An 18,016-nucleotide genomic window follows, 5' to 3' on the forward strand; every position below is an offset into this window, starting at 1 on the left:
GACTCCAGAAGTAAGGAGCTCAGTTAAGTGTGTGTCATATGTGAAGAGATGGTGAAGAAAGGGCTCTGTGGGTCACAGCTCAGCTAGGTGAGGTATGTGAATAGGTGCTCTTCAGGTAGCAGGAGGCTTCTTAGAATAGCCTCACAGTTCTTTTTGGGAACTGGCCCACTGCAGAATGAGTGTAGCTTTAATAATTCACTCCACAAATTCCGAGGTTGCATCTTACATGATTTCAGGGTTACGTATATGACCATGCATTTGTGGCAGTCCTTGTAACTTTCAAGACTTTTGCTTTTTTAACATTTATAAAAGATGCTTTGAGACCTTTAAACCATGAATCTAAACAAATGTCACAAAATGTCTTTACTCTCTTGGCTTTTGCTTTTTTTTTTTTTTTTTTTTGAGACAGAGTCTCACTGTCATTCAGGCTGGAGTACAGTGACACGATCTCAGCTCACTGCAACCTCTGCCTCCCAGGTTCAAGTGATTCTCTTGCCTCAGCCTCCCAAGTAGCTGGGACCACAGGTGTGTACCACCATGCCTGGCTAATTTTCGTATTTTTGGTAGAGACAGATTTCACCATGAAAGCCAGGCTGGTCTTGAACTCCTGACCTCAGGTGATCCACCTGCCTCGGCCTCCTAAAGTGCTGGGATTACGGCGTGAGCCCCTGCGCCCTGCCCGGCTTTTGCTTTCATAAGCAGAAAAGGCTCAAATAAGGATGTTAGCCTTGTGGGGTATTCTCAATGGCCAGGAGAAAGGTGAGAAGTAGCTGATTCACTTGGAGGGATCCCAAGGTGGAATCGGACCATTAGCAGTCATTCCCCATCTTCTGAAAAGAGCTTTTCTTCTGAATGGGTACATCATGGAGCAGAGCATAACAAACTCTCAGAAGACCTGAGTTCAAGCATTGGCTCTGCCGAGCAAGGAACTTGATCTGTAAGTCTTAGTTTGTTTAACTGAAAGTGAAATTAATAGTACCTTTCCCACCTGTCTCAGAGGGTCATAGGAGAATCAAAGAGAAATTGCCGGAGTTAACTTCCTGATAGACATTGTTTACATAGGCAGTAAAGATCATCATTCCCTTTTTTCATCACCCAACTTAGACGCCATCTCTCCCAAAGGCTTCTTCAATTTCTCTAGCTAAAGTATTCTCTCTGCCTCTGAAATTCTGTGGTACTTACTTATGCTTTTCTCTTGACACCTGCACACCTCTATCTTGTCATATCATTATTTATACCATGTGTTAGGCAACCTGAGGGAAGAATTCATAAACCTCCATTATACAACCTTGCTCAAGAAAACTCTTGCATTATTTTAAAATAAATTATAATAATTATTCTACATTTTTCTCATTAGAGCAGTTCATGGCAGTGGAACTGCCAGGTAGTAAGTGCTCCATAAATATTTGCTTTTAATCTTTTCATGTATGTTCATTTATATTTTTAGTTTTAATATATTGCTTTTAGATCTATTGAAGCATAATTTACATACAGTAAGATTCACAATTTTTAATGTAAATTTCTATAGGTTTTGACAAATATATGTAGTTATATCACCATCGCCAAAATTCCCTTATGCTCATTTCTGTTAACCCATTTCCCCAACCCTCCAATCCTAACCCCTGGCAACCAGTGATTTGTTTCCTGTCCCTATAGTTTTGCCCTTTCCAGGACAGCACATAGATTTATCAGACAGTGAGCAGCCTGTTGAGTCCAGCTTCTTTTGCTTGGCAGAATTCCTTTGTGATACATTCATGTTGTATGTATATCAGTTCTTTCCTTTTTATCACTGAGTAGTAGTCTGTTTTGTGGAAGGCTCTTTTTTTTTTTTTTTTTTTTTTGGAGACGGAGTTTTACTCTGTCACCCAGGTTGGAGTGCACTGGCACAGTCTTGGCTCATTGCAACCTCCACCTCCCAGGTTCAAGAAATTATCCTGCCTAAGTCTCCTGAGTGGCTGGGATTACAGGGGCCCACCACCACCGCAGGATAATTGTTGTATTTTTAGTAGAGATGGGGAGGTGACACCATTTTGGTCAGGCTGGTCTCGAACTCCTGACCTCAGGTGATCCGCCTGCCTCAGCCTCCCAAGTGCTGGGATTACAAATGCGAGTCACTGCACCCAACCCTAAATAGTTGCATAGAAGCTTTTATGTGAACATATTTTCATTTCTCTCAGGTAAATACCTAAGAATGAGATTGCTGAATCATATGGTAAATATGGTATGTTTAATTTTATAAGAAACTGCGGAACAGTTTTTTTAAAAAAGCCATTCTAATATGTATAGAGTGATGTCTAATTGTGGTTTTAATTTGTACTTCCCTAATGACAAATGAATTTGAGCACATTTACTATTGTGTTTCTTTTTTTGGTAAAGCATCTGCACAAATCTTTTGCTCATTTTAAATTGAGATTTTTTTATTGATGAGTTTTGAGTTTTTTATATATTCTGAATACAACTACTTTATCAGATACATGATTTGAAAACATTCCTCTTAGTCTGTGGCTTGTATTTTCACTCTCTTAACAATGTCCTCTAAAGAGCAGACATTTCTAATTTTGGTGGTCAAATTGATCGAATCTTCCTTTTATAATACCTGATCTTTTATGGATTATACCTTTGGTGTTGTTTCCAAAATATTTTGCTTTACCCAATATCAGAAAGATTTTCTTCTGATTTTTTTCTAGAAATTTTATGGTTGTAGGTTTTATATTTAGATCAAGAATCCATTTTGAATTAATTTGTGTATATGGTATTAGGTATGGTCAAGGTTTACTTTTTTTGCTTGTGGATGTCCAGTTGTTCCAGTGGAATTTGTTAAAATAATTATCCGTTCTCCATCAAGTTGTTTTTGTACCTCTGTTGGAAATTAATTGGCCATATATGTCAGTCTACCTCTGGACTCTATTCCATCGACATGTATGTCTATCCTTTTGCCATACTATTCTATCTGGATGACTATAGCTTTGTGTAAGTCTTGAAATCAGGTAATGTAAGCCCTCCAGTTTTGTTTGTCTTTCAAAATGGTTTTGTCTATTCTATTTTCTTTGCCTTTCCATAGAAATTTTAAAAATCAGCTTGTTGATTTCTCAAAAAGAGTTCTCCTGGGATTTTGACTGGCATTGCATTGAATTTATAGACCACTTTAGAGAGAATTGACATCTTAACATTATTGATTTTTCCAATTCCTAGGCGTGGTATATTTCCCAATTTATTTAGATCTTTGGTTTCTTTCTTTAATGTTTTTAGTTTTCAACCTATAGATCTTGCCCATATTCTCTTATATTTATAGCTAAGTATGTAATAGATTTTAGGGTGCTGTTGTTGAGTAAATATTTGCATTCTTGAATAGATAAAAGCATCAACCTATTTAGAGTGCTTGTCTTCGTTCTGTAATTAAATACAAGATGCTAGAATAGGGTTGGAAAATTTATCAAATCTCTTGGTTATGGAGAGGCCAGCAATGAGGCTAAGAGGTCTGAGCCTCCAGGAGACAGGAAATCTGGGCTTCATTCTGACGCCCTCCCCAGCACATTCTATAACCTTGGACAGCTGCTTCTCCCTACAAAGGGTCTGCCTCCTAGCACAAGTTGTACACTGAGAAGTCTGCATCTTTCAGGGATTCTCTGGGAAGAGCTCATTTTCTCTGTAGCTGCAATAGACAGTTGCCTTTCTTGCATTATTTGAAGGTGCTGAATAGCCTGTCTAACCAGCCATTTCTCACCTGTTGGCCTGGTTTGGCTTCTAAATTTTCTCTTCCAAAAGATGCTCCTTCTTTGAGTAATGTATTATATTTCCATAGGCCTTTATTCAGATGTTTTCCTTGGGAGAGATACCCTGGCCCCTTAGGAAGGTGGATAGTTACATCTGTTCCATCCAATTAACATGTACTAATTGAGTACCTACCATGTGCAAGGCACTTTTAGACCTCCAGGTGAAAATGGCATCCTTCCCTTCAAGGAGTTACAACAAAAGAAAATTAGGTTGTCAAAGTCAATTTTGTTTTGAAGTGGGATGGCCGCTAGGTCTGAAGGAGTGCTGCTTGGGTCATTCAACTTGGAGGTTAGGAGGGCATGGATGCTTGAGGCAGGGATGAAGGGGAAAGAGAGTCACAGAAGGGGCAATGGGGAAATGACAATAAACTCCACTGACTGTAACCTTTTTTTGTTGTTTTGCCATGACAGCATATTGAGCAAACCCATAAGCTCAATACCAAGAGATACTGTATATTATTTCTAAATAACACCCTGAGGCAATCTGTATACAGTTTATACATTACTTTCATATAGTTTCATATAATCTGTGTAGCAACTTTATGTGGTAGGTGGTGAGTGTATTAATTAGGGCACCCTAACTGCTCCAATAAAGAGCTCCAAAATGAAATTTTATTTTTTGCTCACATCATAGTTTAGTAAATCAGTATAAATCGATGGGGAGGTTTTGCTCCCCACAGTCATCCAGGAAATTCAGTTCCTTCAGCCTTATGGCTCCATCCTTTAAGTCCTGGGAGTTCACAGCAAAGAGTAAGAACGATGGGGAAGATGTTATGGCTAAGACCTTGAAGAGGTGCACATCATTTCTGCTCATTCGACCTCACGGTCTCACTAAACCACAAGGGCGACTGGAAGGTGTCTCCAAGCTGTGAATGCAGAAGGCAGAATTTGGATATTTGTAGGCCCCACCAGTCTCTGCCATAGTAGCACAGGATGTTTCCTTCCTTTTATAGGTAGGGAAACTGAGGTATAGAAACTGAGGTTAAGTGAGCTATAGAAGAATACATCACTGCTAAGTAGGCCAGGATTTCAGCATAGGTCTTCTGTTTTGATAGAATGGGAATAATAATAGTAATAACAATAATAATATCTAATGGTCTGTGAGTGTGGGTGGGCATCAAATGGAACAATATATGTAAAGGCCTTAATACGTTCCAGATTCCCTTTCCCAAGTATCTCTCCTGAGCAGCAGAGTGATGGCAGGAGCTGGTAGCTGGTGGTTGGCTCTCAGCAGAGCCCAGCACAGGGCTGAATTGACTCTAGTGGTGGAGTACCACTCTCCCTGCAGACCTGGGAGATTGTGCACACCAAGAAGTGACTCTGGGCCGGGCACAGTGGCTCACTCCTGTAATCCCAGCACTTCCGGAGGCCGAGGCGGGCCGATCACCTGAGGTCAGGAGTTTGACACCAGCCTGGCCAACATGGGGAGATCCCGTCTCTATTAAAAATACAGAAATTAGATGGACAAGGTGGCTAGTGCCAGTAATCCCAACTACTCAGGAGGCTGAGGCAGAATTGTTTGAACCTAGGAGGTGGATGTTGCAGTGAGTCGAGATCATACCACTGCACTCCAGCCTGGGTGACAGAGCGAGACTCTGTCTCAAAAAAAAAGGAAGGACTCTGCAGGGCCTGAAGAAGCTGGACTTAATTTTGTTCAGTACCAAAGCTGCCTCTTGCAGGCACCTTCCCAAATGTTCCCAGAGGACAGCCCCACTGAGTCAGGCTAGGCATGCTGGCCAGGGATGAGAAATCCTCTAGCCAGTACCTGTTCCCTCAGGAGTCCTTGTGGGCCCGAGCAACTTTGAAAAGATAAATTTAAACTTAATTCTTTTGAAAGCTGTAACATGAATGAATAAGTAAATTGGCACCCATAACTTATATATTATTTATAGGTTAGACTTTTAAAATAGCTCTTTTTGTTTGTGAGGCAGAGATGTATGGATGAAAACCATTCTAAGACTGACATTTCTGTGACACAAGAAAGAAACTATAAAAGACTTCTCAACTAAGTAAGATAGGACTTCCCTGTCTAGAAGAGTTCTGCGTGTGAGGCTGCTGTTTTTATCACTTTTTTGGGTGAGGAAATTGAGGCGTGGGTTGAGTCAAAGCTGCTCTAGGGATTTCAAGATTTGCAGAGATTCAGGCCGGGCACGGTGGCTCATGCCTGTAATCCCAGCACTTTGGGAGGCCAAGATGGGTGCACTGCTTGAATCAGGAGTTTGAGACCAGCCTGGCCAACATGGTGAAACATTGCCTCTATAAAAATTAGCTGAGTGTAGTGGCACAATCCTGGAGTCCCAGATACTTGGGAGGCTGTGGTGGGATAATTGTTTGAGCCTGGGAGGCAGAGATTGATTGCAGTGAGTGGAGATCATGCTACTGCGCTCCAGCCTGGGCAACAGGATTGAAATCCTGTCTCAAAAAAAAAAAAAAAAGATCTGTAGAGTTCCTAGGAGCTTTGGCCCTGTTGCCACTGCCCATCCCTTTTGCCACACAGCCTAGCAGGAGAGGAAGAGGTGATTAATAATGTGTGGTTGAGCTGGGCACAGTGGATCACGCCTATAATCCCAGCACTTTGGGAGGCCGAGGCAGGTGGATCATCTGAGGTCAGGAGTTTGAGGCCATGCTGACCAATATAGTGAAACCCCATCTCTACTAAAAAAAAAAAAAAAAAAAAACAAAAATACAAAAATTAACTGGGCGTGGTGGTATGCGGCTGTAGTCCCAGCTACTTGGAAGGTTGAGACAGCAGAATTGCTTGAACCTGGGAGGCAGGGGTTGCAGTGAGCCGAGATCATGCCACAGCACTCCAGCCTGGATGACAGAGTGAGACTCTGTCTCAAAAAAGAAACAAAACACACACACATACACACACACACACACACATACACACACAATGTATGGTTGAGGCAGAAGGAGTGACAGGGACAATGTCAGGGCATTGATAATGAATTCACGGTGCTACTGTAACGTGCTATGCTTCCAACCTTCTCTCCACCTTGACCTCCAAATTGTTCTCTACCTGGTGTGTCCTCCATGGGAACTGCTTTTATCCTCTTAAGGGGCAGCATTCTGCAGTTCTCAGTTCTCATTCATTTATTCAACAAATGGTTTTTAGCTCATTTCATGTATCTGGCATTATGCTGGGCTGTTGGGATAAGAAGAATGAATATGGATGGTCCCTGACCTCAGGTAGCTCACAGTCTGAGAGAGACAGAGAACTAGATTATGATACTACAGTATGGCAAGTGCATTGATAAAGATGAGCACGAGTGTGATGGGAACCCAGAAGAAGGACCCCACCTTTGCCTGCTGCAGGGGATGGTGGTAGAGTGGGAGGTTACTTTCTTTCTTCCTTTTTTGTTTGTTTTTGAGGTGGAATCTTACTCTGTCACCCAGGCTGGAGTGCAATGGTGCAATCTCGGCTCACTGCAGCCTCTGCCTCCCAGGTTCAAGGGATTCTTCCACCTCTGCCTTCCTGGGACTACAGGTGTACGCCACCATGCCCAGCTAATTTTTGTATTTTTAGTAGAGCCAGCATTTCACCATGTTGGCCAGGCTGGTCTTGAACTCCTGACCTCAGATGATCCACCTGCCTCAGTCTCCCAGAGTGCTGGGATTAAGGCATGAGCCACTGCACCCAGCAGCGGTGGGAGGTTTCTTGAAGGAAGTGAAGGCTGGGCTGAGTTCTGACAGAGAAGAAGTTATTCTGTAAAGGAGGGAGGGTTTTTCAGGCTTAAGGAACAGCATGTGCAAATAACATGTCCAGAGAGAGCCAGGGACCTGAATGGAGTTCCTTATGGCTGGATGTAGGGTTGGAGAAGTTGGGGGAGGGGAAGGATTAGATGGAAATAGTGATTAGGGAAGGACTAGATCATGAAGGGCTTTGTCTGTGATTTATTATGGGTTTAAAACTCCCTTCTGAGATAGAGAAGAGCTATTAAAGTACGTAAGTGATGTCATCTTTGTATTCTAGGCTGGTCTTTCTGGCTTCAGTGTAGAAAATGGGCTAGTGTGGTAGGCCAAAGAGCAAATATAGATACACAGACCAGCAGAAATCACTAGACTTGAGATGGCAGTGGCCAGAAGTATGGGGAGCAGTGGAGATGGAGAAGAACAGAGATTGGAGAAGTAGCAAAGGGGCTGGTGTGGTGAGAGGGAAGGAGGGCATGGAGCATGATCTGAGGTTTTGGCTTGGGCCACTGGGATGTTGACAGACAGGAAGCATGGCAGGAAAAATGGGGAAAGGATAAAGATAGATTCCACTGGGTGAACATGAGAGGCTTATGGGCCCTCTAGGTGGATGTTCTGAAGGCAGTTGGATACGATGGGTTCAGAAGATTTGAAAGTCATTAGCATAAGATGGTAATTCAAGTCATGGAGTGAAGGAGATAGCCTAGGAACAGTGTGTAGATAGAGGAAGAAGTGGAGGGGCCCAGGAGAGAACTCCAGGGAGCATCACTATTTAAGAGGCAGGCCAAGGAGGAAGGGCCAGAAAGTTAAGAAGGAACAAAGAATGTGTCCTGGAAGACAAAGGAAATGATTTCAGAAAATGTTGGAATGGCCAACAAAGCCTAATGCTGCTAAGTAAGGTAAGAACTGAAAAGCATCTCCTGCTTTAAGTATCAAGGAAGGGAGGTATCTGTGACTTTTGGCAAGAATAGTTTCATGGAGTGAGGGAGGAAGCCAGATTTCAGTGAGTTGAGGAGTGACTTGAGTATGGGATGAAGAAGCCACCGTGAATGTAGACACATACACTGTATCTATTTTTGCATTAGGAGTGGAGGGCTGAAGTCATCTTACTTCTCAGTTCATGATCATTTTCTAGGCAAGACTCTGCTCTATGGTTGGTTGGTTGATTGATTTTCTTTTATTTCCATTTTCCTTTTCCATTCCCTTTACTCCACCTAAAGACAACCATTTTTATGTGTTCAAGAGTTTTCCCTTAATTTGCAAATGTCCTTGTATGGGTATTGGCTATGTGCACATATTTTTAAATTATGTAAATAATGTTATAGATTCATTCTGTTTCTTATGTATTTTGTTCAGTGCTATGTTTCTAAGATCCTCCAGCATTGCCGTGTGTCCTCCACGTGTTCATTCACTGAATTTTACCTGTTCCTGCCCCAGTGGTGGGCACAAGCTTATTTCCACATCCCCGCCATCAGTGCCTCAGTAAGCATTCTCCCATATGTCCCCTTCTAGACCTGTTTGAGTAGAGTCACACTTAGCCTGCCTGAGTCCAGAATGGCTGGGCCAGTCCACACTCCCACCAGCAGTGCACAAGGCTACCCCTGTCCACATCAGCGTTACATGCAGCATGCTTCAGCTTGCTAATATTTGCCTGTGGGGTCTCCTTGTTTTAATCTGCATTTCTCAGGCCACTAATGGGCTTGAGTATCTCTCTTCTTAGGGTTTTAGCTTTTTAGATTTCCTCTTCTGTGAATTACCCATTCATGTCCTTGGCAACTTTGTCAATAATGTTGGCTCCAAAAGAAAGGAGAGAGAAGATGGCAAGGATGAATTTCGTTAGATGAGAAAGACTTGTGCATGTTAAAATGAAGGCAGAAAAGAGAAAAAGCTAGAGATTCATGTTTCTCCCAGGATTTGAGGAATGTAAAGATCTGGTCTCCCTTGCCAGTAGCAGTGAGGTTGGTGGGGAGGAAGAGAGACTGAAGAGGGGGAATGGGTGCTTGGGTCACCACCAGCTCTCCCTGAGCCCATCTTTCCTGCCCCGTTTACTTGATGGGGAAAAGAGACAGCAGGGGATCCATGGGGTTGGACAGGAAGGAAAAGGCAACCTCACTCAGATTCTGAGAACATGCTGAACATGTATTTCTAAATGTTTGAAAATTGTATTTGCTTTAAATGTGAAAGGATGGGAGAGGTAGCTAAATATCAGTGTATGGGATGTGGCATAAATAAAGTTGTTGAGGCACATGACACCATGGTGGGGACAGGGGACATGTGAACCCTCCTGACTAGAGCAGAGTTCACATAAAGGAGAGTGTGAGCTCAGCACCAAACGGTGTGGGGCTTTGGATTGGGCTGTGCTGCTGAAAGCTTACAAAGTAGGGGTGTGTCAGCATGAAGGGCCGTGCAGGAGGGATTGCGAAGGGGCTGAGCATGGACAGAGATGGACCACATGGGAAAGGATGAGGGCCTAAGTGAAGTAGAGCTCTAAAACATAAAGAAATGATGAGTGAAAGACCCTTTCAGAGGCTTAATGACTGGCCTTGGTGATGAATAAATATTGAATAAGTTGCTCAATACATGTACATGGGATAACTGAGTGCGTGGCTCAGGGAATATGGTGGAATAGAGGGGTTTAAAAAGGCTCCAGAGTTTGAGATTAGGTCTGTAGGAGGAGGATAATATTTACTACTATGTCCCAGGCCCAGTATAGGTACTGGAGTACAGTAATGAAAAAGATAGACTTGGCTGTTGCCTATAAGGAGCCTATGATCTAGGCATTGAGAGGAAAAGGAAAAAAAAGAGGAAACCGACAGATACATGAATAATTACAATTATGATAAGTGCTATAGAGTTAAGCAGAGTATCAGGGAGACTGAAGCTAACAGAGCGGGGAGCCACCTTAGATAGGGTGACCAGGGAGGACTTCCACAAGGAAGCAATGGCTAAGAAGAGACCTGAGGAATGAGAAGGAGCCAGACATGCAGAGATGCTCCAGGAACTGTCCCGGGCAGAGGGCACAGCATGCACAAGAGCCCTGAGCTGGGGAGGACGCTTCAAGTTTGAAGAACTGAAAGAAGTCTGGCAGGTTACCTGTAGTGAGTGTGGGGAGATGAGCTTGGAGAAACTGGGAAGGGCATTAGGACCATGGGAAGGGGTTCACTTTTATTCTAGGTTCCAGTTGTGCCTAGGGCATATGACTGTATTTTACAAATTTAATTTATTATTAACTGTCAATGTTATCAAAGTTTTTATCATACAAAATTTCAGGCATGTATAAAAGTAGAGAGATCAGAATCACGAACCCCCGTAAGTAGATCACTCCAAGTCAATAACCAGCAAGTGGTTTCCCACTTGTTTCATCTGCTTCCTATTTTGCTGATGCACATTTAAGCAAATCCCAGACATCATGTCATGTCCCCCACTGCATTTTTGAGCATTGCAAAAAAAAAAAAATTACTTTCTTACATAACTGTAATGCCATGATTGCATCTAACACAATTGACTAATTCCTAGGTACCAATCAATATTGAGTCTGTAATTCAGATATCCCTGATTGCCTCAAAAATGTGTTTTGGTAGTGTTTTTTAAAATTCAAGATCCAAACAAGGTGCATTATATTTGATTATTACATCTCCTGAGTCTCTTTTGATCTATAGCAGTCCTCACTCCCTGCCTCTTTTTTGTCTGTTTTAATGCCTCTGACTTGTTGAAGAAGCTGAGTCAGTTGTCTGTAGAATGCCCTACATTCTGGGTTTGTTTCTTTGCTTCCTCATGTTGTTATTTAACTTGATTTCCTATAATTCCTGTAAATGGGAAGTTAGCACTAAAGCTTAATTATTAATAAATTCAGGTTCAACTTTTTTGGCAAGACTGTCAAAGGTTATGATGTCCATGTTGCACTGTGTCAGGAGGCACACAGTGCCTAATTGTCCTGTTCTTGGTGATACTAAGATTCACCAGTGAGTTCGGGTGTTGAAAACTTGATCCCTCCATTGTAAAGTTCACCCATCAACCCATTATCTGATGGGTTTTTTAAATCTTTTCTGAATCAGTTATTACATTAGAAATATCATTTTGATGATAATGTCAAATAAATTATTCCAATTTATTCTTGACTATTTCCAATGTTGAGACCTCACTACAACGTTGAGACCTCACTACCTTCTGTAGTTTTTATCATAGAAGAGAGAAGTTCCTATAGATATTCTTGAAAAGTCCTCATGGAAGAAGAGAAGATGGGCATCCAACTTTTCAACTCAACTGCCGTTAAATGTTACTTATTCTGGGAGAGGAGGCCAGTGGCTATCGTGAAAGAAGTGAGTTGGGAGAGATAAGAGGAGGTAGGACTGGTTCATAACTGTCTGTAAATGTAGATATTGAGCCCAAGAATCCCAACAGAGGATAATGTTTGAAAACTGTTAGGTTGGTACAAAAGTAATTGTGGTTTTTACCATTGAAAGTAATGGCAAAAACCACAATTACTTTTGTACCAACCTAATATGCATATAAGAGTATCATCTCTCCCCTCTCCTTTAATGGTTCCCAGTAGACATTTGCCTCTGTGCAGGATGTGAAGTGCTGATAGATGCTGTTGTTACGATAAAAGTTTATTGGGTCAGTCCCTACATCAGAGCTGAGAAGCACCTGTTCCCCAACCAAATCCTGTAAGAACTATCAGAGCCATGATCCCACCCACTCCCACTCCTGTTCCAGCAGCTGCAGCATAACTGGAGTCAGTTCTTGGTAGGAGATTTTTCCATGATGAAGGTGAACAAGTTGTGACATGTAAAGCCCCTGTCAGGTGACAGAAACTGGAGTAGAAGTGTCTGGTAAAGGCCTTACCAAATAGCAGTGGACTAGAATGGCCAGGATATTGAAGATGCGTGGAGATTCCCTGATAGTAGCAACCATGGGTAGTAATCCTGGGACTTTAAGCATCACAAACCACAGTTCATCAGTGATGGACTAATAGCCAGGCTTGGTTGGGATAGGAACTGCAGTGTGAAAAAATAGAATGTGCTCTGGGGAGGGGAAGTGGCTTGGTCCAGGAACTGCTGGTGGTGTCCATCTGCTGGAAAGGCAACCCATAGGTGGTATGCTTATCTGGGCCACATAGTTACCCCATGGTACTGAAACTCCCTGATTCTGCTCTCCTGGTAGCCCCGTGCTCAGTCTTAGCCATATTGAGACTGAGCTGTAATTTATAGGTGGAGATGTCTGGTAGGCAGATGGAGGTGCCAGACTAGAGCTTGCGAGTAGGGAGGAGGTTCGGGTGCAGACAGATTTAGAGTAAGTACTCTGCACTGAATATCTTGTTGCTTCTCATTCTAGTGAGTGTGTGCACCTGTGTTTCTGTGTAGTTGACTATTCTTTAAGGTGTCTGTGAATATGCAATGTGATTATGATCAGAGGGAGAGGAGGGATGTTCCTTTTTTGGTGATATATTGGCAGGAAAATTACCAGAGAAGCTTCGGGATTTAATGTCCTGACCAGGTTGCCACAATACCAAATTATGTTAAAAGCAAGTTTGAGGTGGCATAAGAGGGCAGGACAAACTAGAAAGCAGGTGAGAGGGTCAAACCTTACAGCCAGAGAGAAAATAACAAGAGAGTGGAGGGAGCAATACTGTTTAAGGAAGACAGTGTCCTTGCTATTGCAATAGGCTGCTCCTCAGCCCCGCATCACCCTGTATTCCCCCCATTTCCCACTTTGGAAGTAGATCTTTGTGCTTTGTTGCGTCTCATTTTTGTGAGGCCCAGGGAAGAGGAGAGGATGCTGTTTGCTTTGTTGGGGGACTAGAGGATAGAGAAAAGAGAAGAGCCACCTCTTCTGCACGGCGCTTTGGGGAGGACTGACATGGGTCCTAGCTTGGGCTCCATCAGCACACTCCAAGATGGGAGAGGAGCTACCACCACTACTTTCTCAGTTCTTAACCAATCTGGGGAGTAACTGGACATAGCACATGAGGTTGAGGCTCTGAGCCTAGCATCCGACCTCAGAGGTGGACATGAAGGTTGGAGCTGTGGGTGCATCAGTTTTATTGTGAAATGCATGCATCAGTACACGTTCTTTGTGTGAGTTGAGTGCTCTGTGTGATCCTATGAGCTTTTCAGTGCTGAGCTGTGGGCAAGTCTAGCGTCCCATCCTACTCAAAATATAGCCTGGGGTCAAGGGGTGGCAGAAGGTAGGTAAGGATGACTCTGGACTGTACATTTGGAGCTACTGGACGAGCAGGTGGATGGATGGATGGGGCAAGTGGACCTCCCTGGGCACAGAGTCACACAGACAAGAGAAGACTCACCTATACTTGACGTGGGTCAGGTGGGTTCAGAGAAGGAATTTTGGGGGAATGAATGGGACAAGGAACTTCTTATGCCTTTTTTCCTGGGTTTACTGATGGGCCTGATGTGGAATTTAAGGTCTAATTTTAGCCATGTATTTGCGGTCTTCTGTGACTCATGGAAGGCCACTCTAGATGTGCAGATGACTTATATCTTTGAAAATGAGACCAGATTATTTCATCTCCAAGTTCCCCCCAGGTAGCAACTTAAATGTCATTTCCATGACTCTGCATTCGATTAGGTGTCCCCACCATGAGCCCCATCATAGGCTGCTTTTTTTTTTAGTCATGGTGGTCTCTTTATAGCCAGGCTTTTGAAGGGCCATGGTAACAGTATGGAAAAAGTCATGGTGACACTGAGGATGGGTTGTCTGGTTTTGGACAGGCATACCTTCATGTCTGTTTTTTGTTAACTATTTGTAGCTTTCCTGTTTTCCGATTTATTTCCTTTCTGCCTCTCACAGCTGATTCTCCGAGAGCTCCTGACCTCCGTGCACTGGCCAATCCCATGACCCCCTTGACTCTGATGGAATGCCATCTGGGAAGGGGCTGGGATGGGCACGGCAAGGCAAGAGGGGCACAAGGAAAGGGGCCTCACTTTCATTCCTGAATCATCTTTCCTTGGTGTTTGTTTTCAAGGACCTGACTCTTTCCAAAACAAAAACAAAAAAAACTCCAGCTGTATATTTAGACACACACATACATCTCTTCCCATTCCTGGCAGAGCTGCTGCCCGGCTGCTGACTTCTTTGAGCCGTGGCCGCAGGAGAGATGGCGTTTTTAAGCAGGATGAATTGCTGTCGAGCTGCCACCCTCCTGCACACGGGGCCATCAATCTTGTCTTGAACGCTGGGGCTGCTGGTTGGCCTCCTCAGGCTCATCTTTCTGGGGCAGAATTATTTACGGAGCCACTGCAAAGGTAATCTCACTCTCCAGCCCCATGGCCTGGGCCTCTCTCAGCCACTCTTAAAAATAGCCCAGGATGAATAAGGAGAGCCAGGGTCCAGTTACTTCCTGCACGCAGGGTCTGATCTCACCTCACCTCCTGCACCTGGCAGCTCAGCCCTTCTCAGGGGCTGCTGGACAGGCTTGTGGCCCTGCAGGAGATGGTCAGCGTGTCAGTCCTTCTCTGGCTCAGAGACTGAGTCAGTGGTAGTTTCCCTTAAGGGAAGTAGCGAAAGACGTTGGTCTGGGAGTCTGGGGGATCCTTCTCAGCTGTGGTTGTCCAGCCAGTTGGGTGTGAAATCTCAGCCCTGGAAGCAGCAAGTCCATCTGCAGAAGAAGACAGGCTGTTCAGAGGGATGAGGTTGGCCTTGGGCACAGGCCTGGCATCGTGGGGCATACTGTGTTCGGGATGATGACTGGTTTTTCCCATCTTGCACTTTCCCTTCTCTTGAGTGGCAAACATTTTTGCCAAGCCGTGGTGGCTGGGAAATGCCGTCTGTCCCCGTGCACTGTGTCCTTTCCCCTCCTGCCTTCCCGAAACCTGTCCGACCGGGGGGATGAACCAGGCTCCAGTTTGGCCTTTGGTCCCAGCCACTGCAGTCATTACCCGGATGACCTTGGGGAGGCCTCCTCTTGCAGCAGGCCTTAGTTTTCTCCCAAGGCAATTGGGGCAGGTAATCCTGGCTCCTGTCTCACCTCAAAAGGATGTGGTGGGATTGATTCATCAGGTTGGGGAAAATGCAGTCTGAATTCAGTCTGTATCTGAAAAATAAGGCTGTAGCCCTGCTGCCATCACGCTTGGGCTGGTGAATGTGCTTTAGTGCTTCTGCAAGCGTGTGCCTGGTGGGTGTACGTGTGTGTGCTGGTGTGTGTCAGCGTGTTGGAGGTGAACCTGTGTGTGTGGTATGGGTGCACACACCCACAGAGGGAGTGCTCTCCCTCACAGCTCACTGGCTGTCCACACCCGTCACAGGTCTGCTTCATAGCCTCCCCACCTCCCACTTCACTCTCTTGGATGTGAAGGCTCTGGGTCCCCTGTTTTCATATACAGTTGATCTTGGAGTCCCATAAGCTCCCCAGAAAGAGGACCGAATGACAGGTACAGATGAAGAAAGCTACTCGTTTTCCTAAGGCTCAGAACATTGAAGACTGAGCCTGGCCCCCCTGGCCTCTTCCTCACTTTTCTCCCCTGACCCCACCCCTGCCTTCCTGTTACTTCAAAAGGTTCCCAAAACTTGCTGTGCTCTTTCTTACCTTCAGGACTTTGCACCTGCTTTGGTTGGACTCTTGTCCCTTTGCTTGGATGCTTGTCCCTTCCCACCTGTGTTCCCTCCAAGCTTCCTTTAGGAATAAGCTTCAACTCCCCCTCCCTGACACCAGCACCTGCCGAATCCCCACCTTAGCCAGCCATGATACACATCACACCTTCTTGTAGTTGCTTGTTTAATTGTGTGTCTCCACCACCAGAATCCAAGCCCTATGAGGACATGGCCTTCCTGTCTTACTTGCCTTTGCCTAATACAGTACCTGCCACCTAGTTGGAGCTTAGTACATATTTGAATTAATTGTGAATGAATGAATGCATGAGTGAGCAGGAATGATTGATGGTGGGTGAGGGAGGACCCAGTGCTCCTGATGCTCTGGTTCATTGCATGGACTTGCAATGGATGGTTCATTTATTTGTGGGATGCCCCGACTGCCACACGGTTGCTTGATGGAACAGAAGGCTCCTCTGGGCTGCTTGGCCTGTCCTGGGATTCAGCAGAAGACCTCATCTGAGCACCTGGTCACGCTTCAAAGAAGCCCTAAAATGCGAGGTCTGCTTTCTGAATATCAGCGGCTGGGAAGGGACTCAGAGGGCTCTCGGGAAGCCTCTGTGAGGAGCGAAGTCTCCCCAAGGCAGCTATCCCAGGCTGGTGGTGTCAGTGGTGGCTTAACTCTCGTCCATTTCTCCCCATGGTTCCCATTTGGGTCAGACTCAGCCGGCTTCCATCTTCTCCCCTCCCCTGGCCTGTCTCCATCACCCCCACCAGGTTAGGTCCTGGCCCAGTCCACAGGGTAAGGGTTGCTCTCCCCAGCTCATGCCCCACAGCCTCTGGCTCCTGGGAGAGCTTCCTCTCTCCCCGGGTGCCCCCTGCAGCAGGGCGGCGGGTCTGGAGGAAGTGGCTGGCTGCGACTGACGTCTCCACCTGCTGGCCGTCCTGACCCTTGCTACATGCAGCTCTCGGTCCCCACCGCTGCCGCCGGTACTGTTGCTGCTGCTGCTGCTGCAATATTTTATAACAAACGACCCAGAGACCCCGGTAGGAAAGCATGCCGAGGCAGATGACACAGTGTGCTGCTCCCACCAGGATCTACTCACATTGGATGCTCCGAATAAGTTTCCCCTGAGAAAAAGTCCAAGGAGGTAGGGAGCTAACCCTCTAACTGTGTTGCTGTCCCCCAGGGACCCTTCCATGAAGACTGAGGCAGGCGGAGCTGCTGAGAGCCTGCTGACATGACATCGGCCACAGAGTTTGAAAACGTGGGCAACCAGCCACCATACAGCCGTATCAATGCCCGCTGGGATGCCCCAGACGACGAGCTGGATAATGACAACAGCTCAGCCAGGCTCTTTGAGAGGTCCCGGATCAAGGCCTTGGCAGGTACCGTTTGGGGCCGCAGGGGTTGGAGGGCATTCCTGAAATTACAGGGTTCAGACCCTCCCCACCTAGTGTGAATCTTCCATGTGTGTTGGGTGAGCCCTGGCATGGCAGTGATGGAGACGTGTTTGCCGGGCTCAGGGAGGTGGGGTCCCCTTGGGAGGGAGCACAGGCTGGGGCAGCCTCTGCCTCCAAGGGCCTCTGAGAAGTAAGGAGGTGCTGGAGCTGGGACCAGGTGGGGCCTGCCCTCTGCCTCTGTCCTGAGTGACCTGTGGCAAAGTGAGAAGTACAAGAAAGTCTGGAAAAACAGTGTCTGAGGGCTGGACAGCTGGGCACAGGTGCATGGGGCCTCCTGGTGCATCCCGATTTCCTGCCTGGGCCTGGAGAGAGGAATTGTCATCGTCCTCTCTCTGGTCCCAAAAGGAGTGATTGGATAGGAAATTGAGAGCAGTTAACATCCTCCCCACTGCCTCAGGAAGGATTTTCTTGATGAAACCTTTCATCCTTAAACTGGAATTAGATTTTTGCTTAGCAGGTTCATAATAGATCTCCCCGCTCTCACTCTCTCTCCGCCTCCCCCGTGTGTGTGTGTGTGTGTGTGTGTGTGTGTGTGTGTGTGT

General features: G+C 45.4%; 1 protein-coding gene across 4 annotated transcripts in view; it reads left to right on the forward strand.

Annotated features, from left to right (window-relative positions):
- The window catches only part of SPTB (spectrin beta, erythrocytic), a 138,392-nt gene that overhangs the window by 40,519 nt on the left and 79,857 nt on the right, over positions 1-18,016 (forward strand). For 3 of the 4 annotated variants that reach the window (XM_032245884.1, XM_032245880.1, XM_032245883.1), the window contains one exon: positions 17,201-17,399. In XM_032245884.1, coding sequence (XP_032101775.1) covers positions 17,252-17,399 — 148 coding nt within the window. In that variant the 5' untranslated portion in view covers positions 17,201-17,251. Of the gene's footprint in view, positions 1-14,402; positions 14,729-17,200; positions 17,400-18,016 lie in introns of those variants that run through there. The other variant, XM_032245885.1, reaches the window with a different exon arrangement.

Source organism: Sapajus apella, unplaced genomic scaffold, assembly GCF_009761245.1.
Source record: "Sapajus apella isolate SASKATOON/1434 unplaced genomic scaffold, GSC_monkey_1.0 scaffold59, whole genome shotgun sequence".
NCBI classification, from domain to species: Eukaryota; Metazoa; Chordata; class Mammalia; order Primates; family Cebidae; genus Sapajus; species Sapajus apella.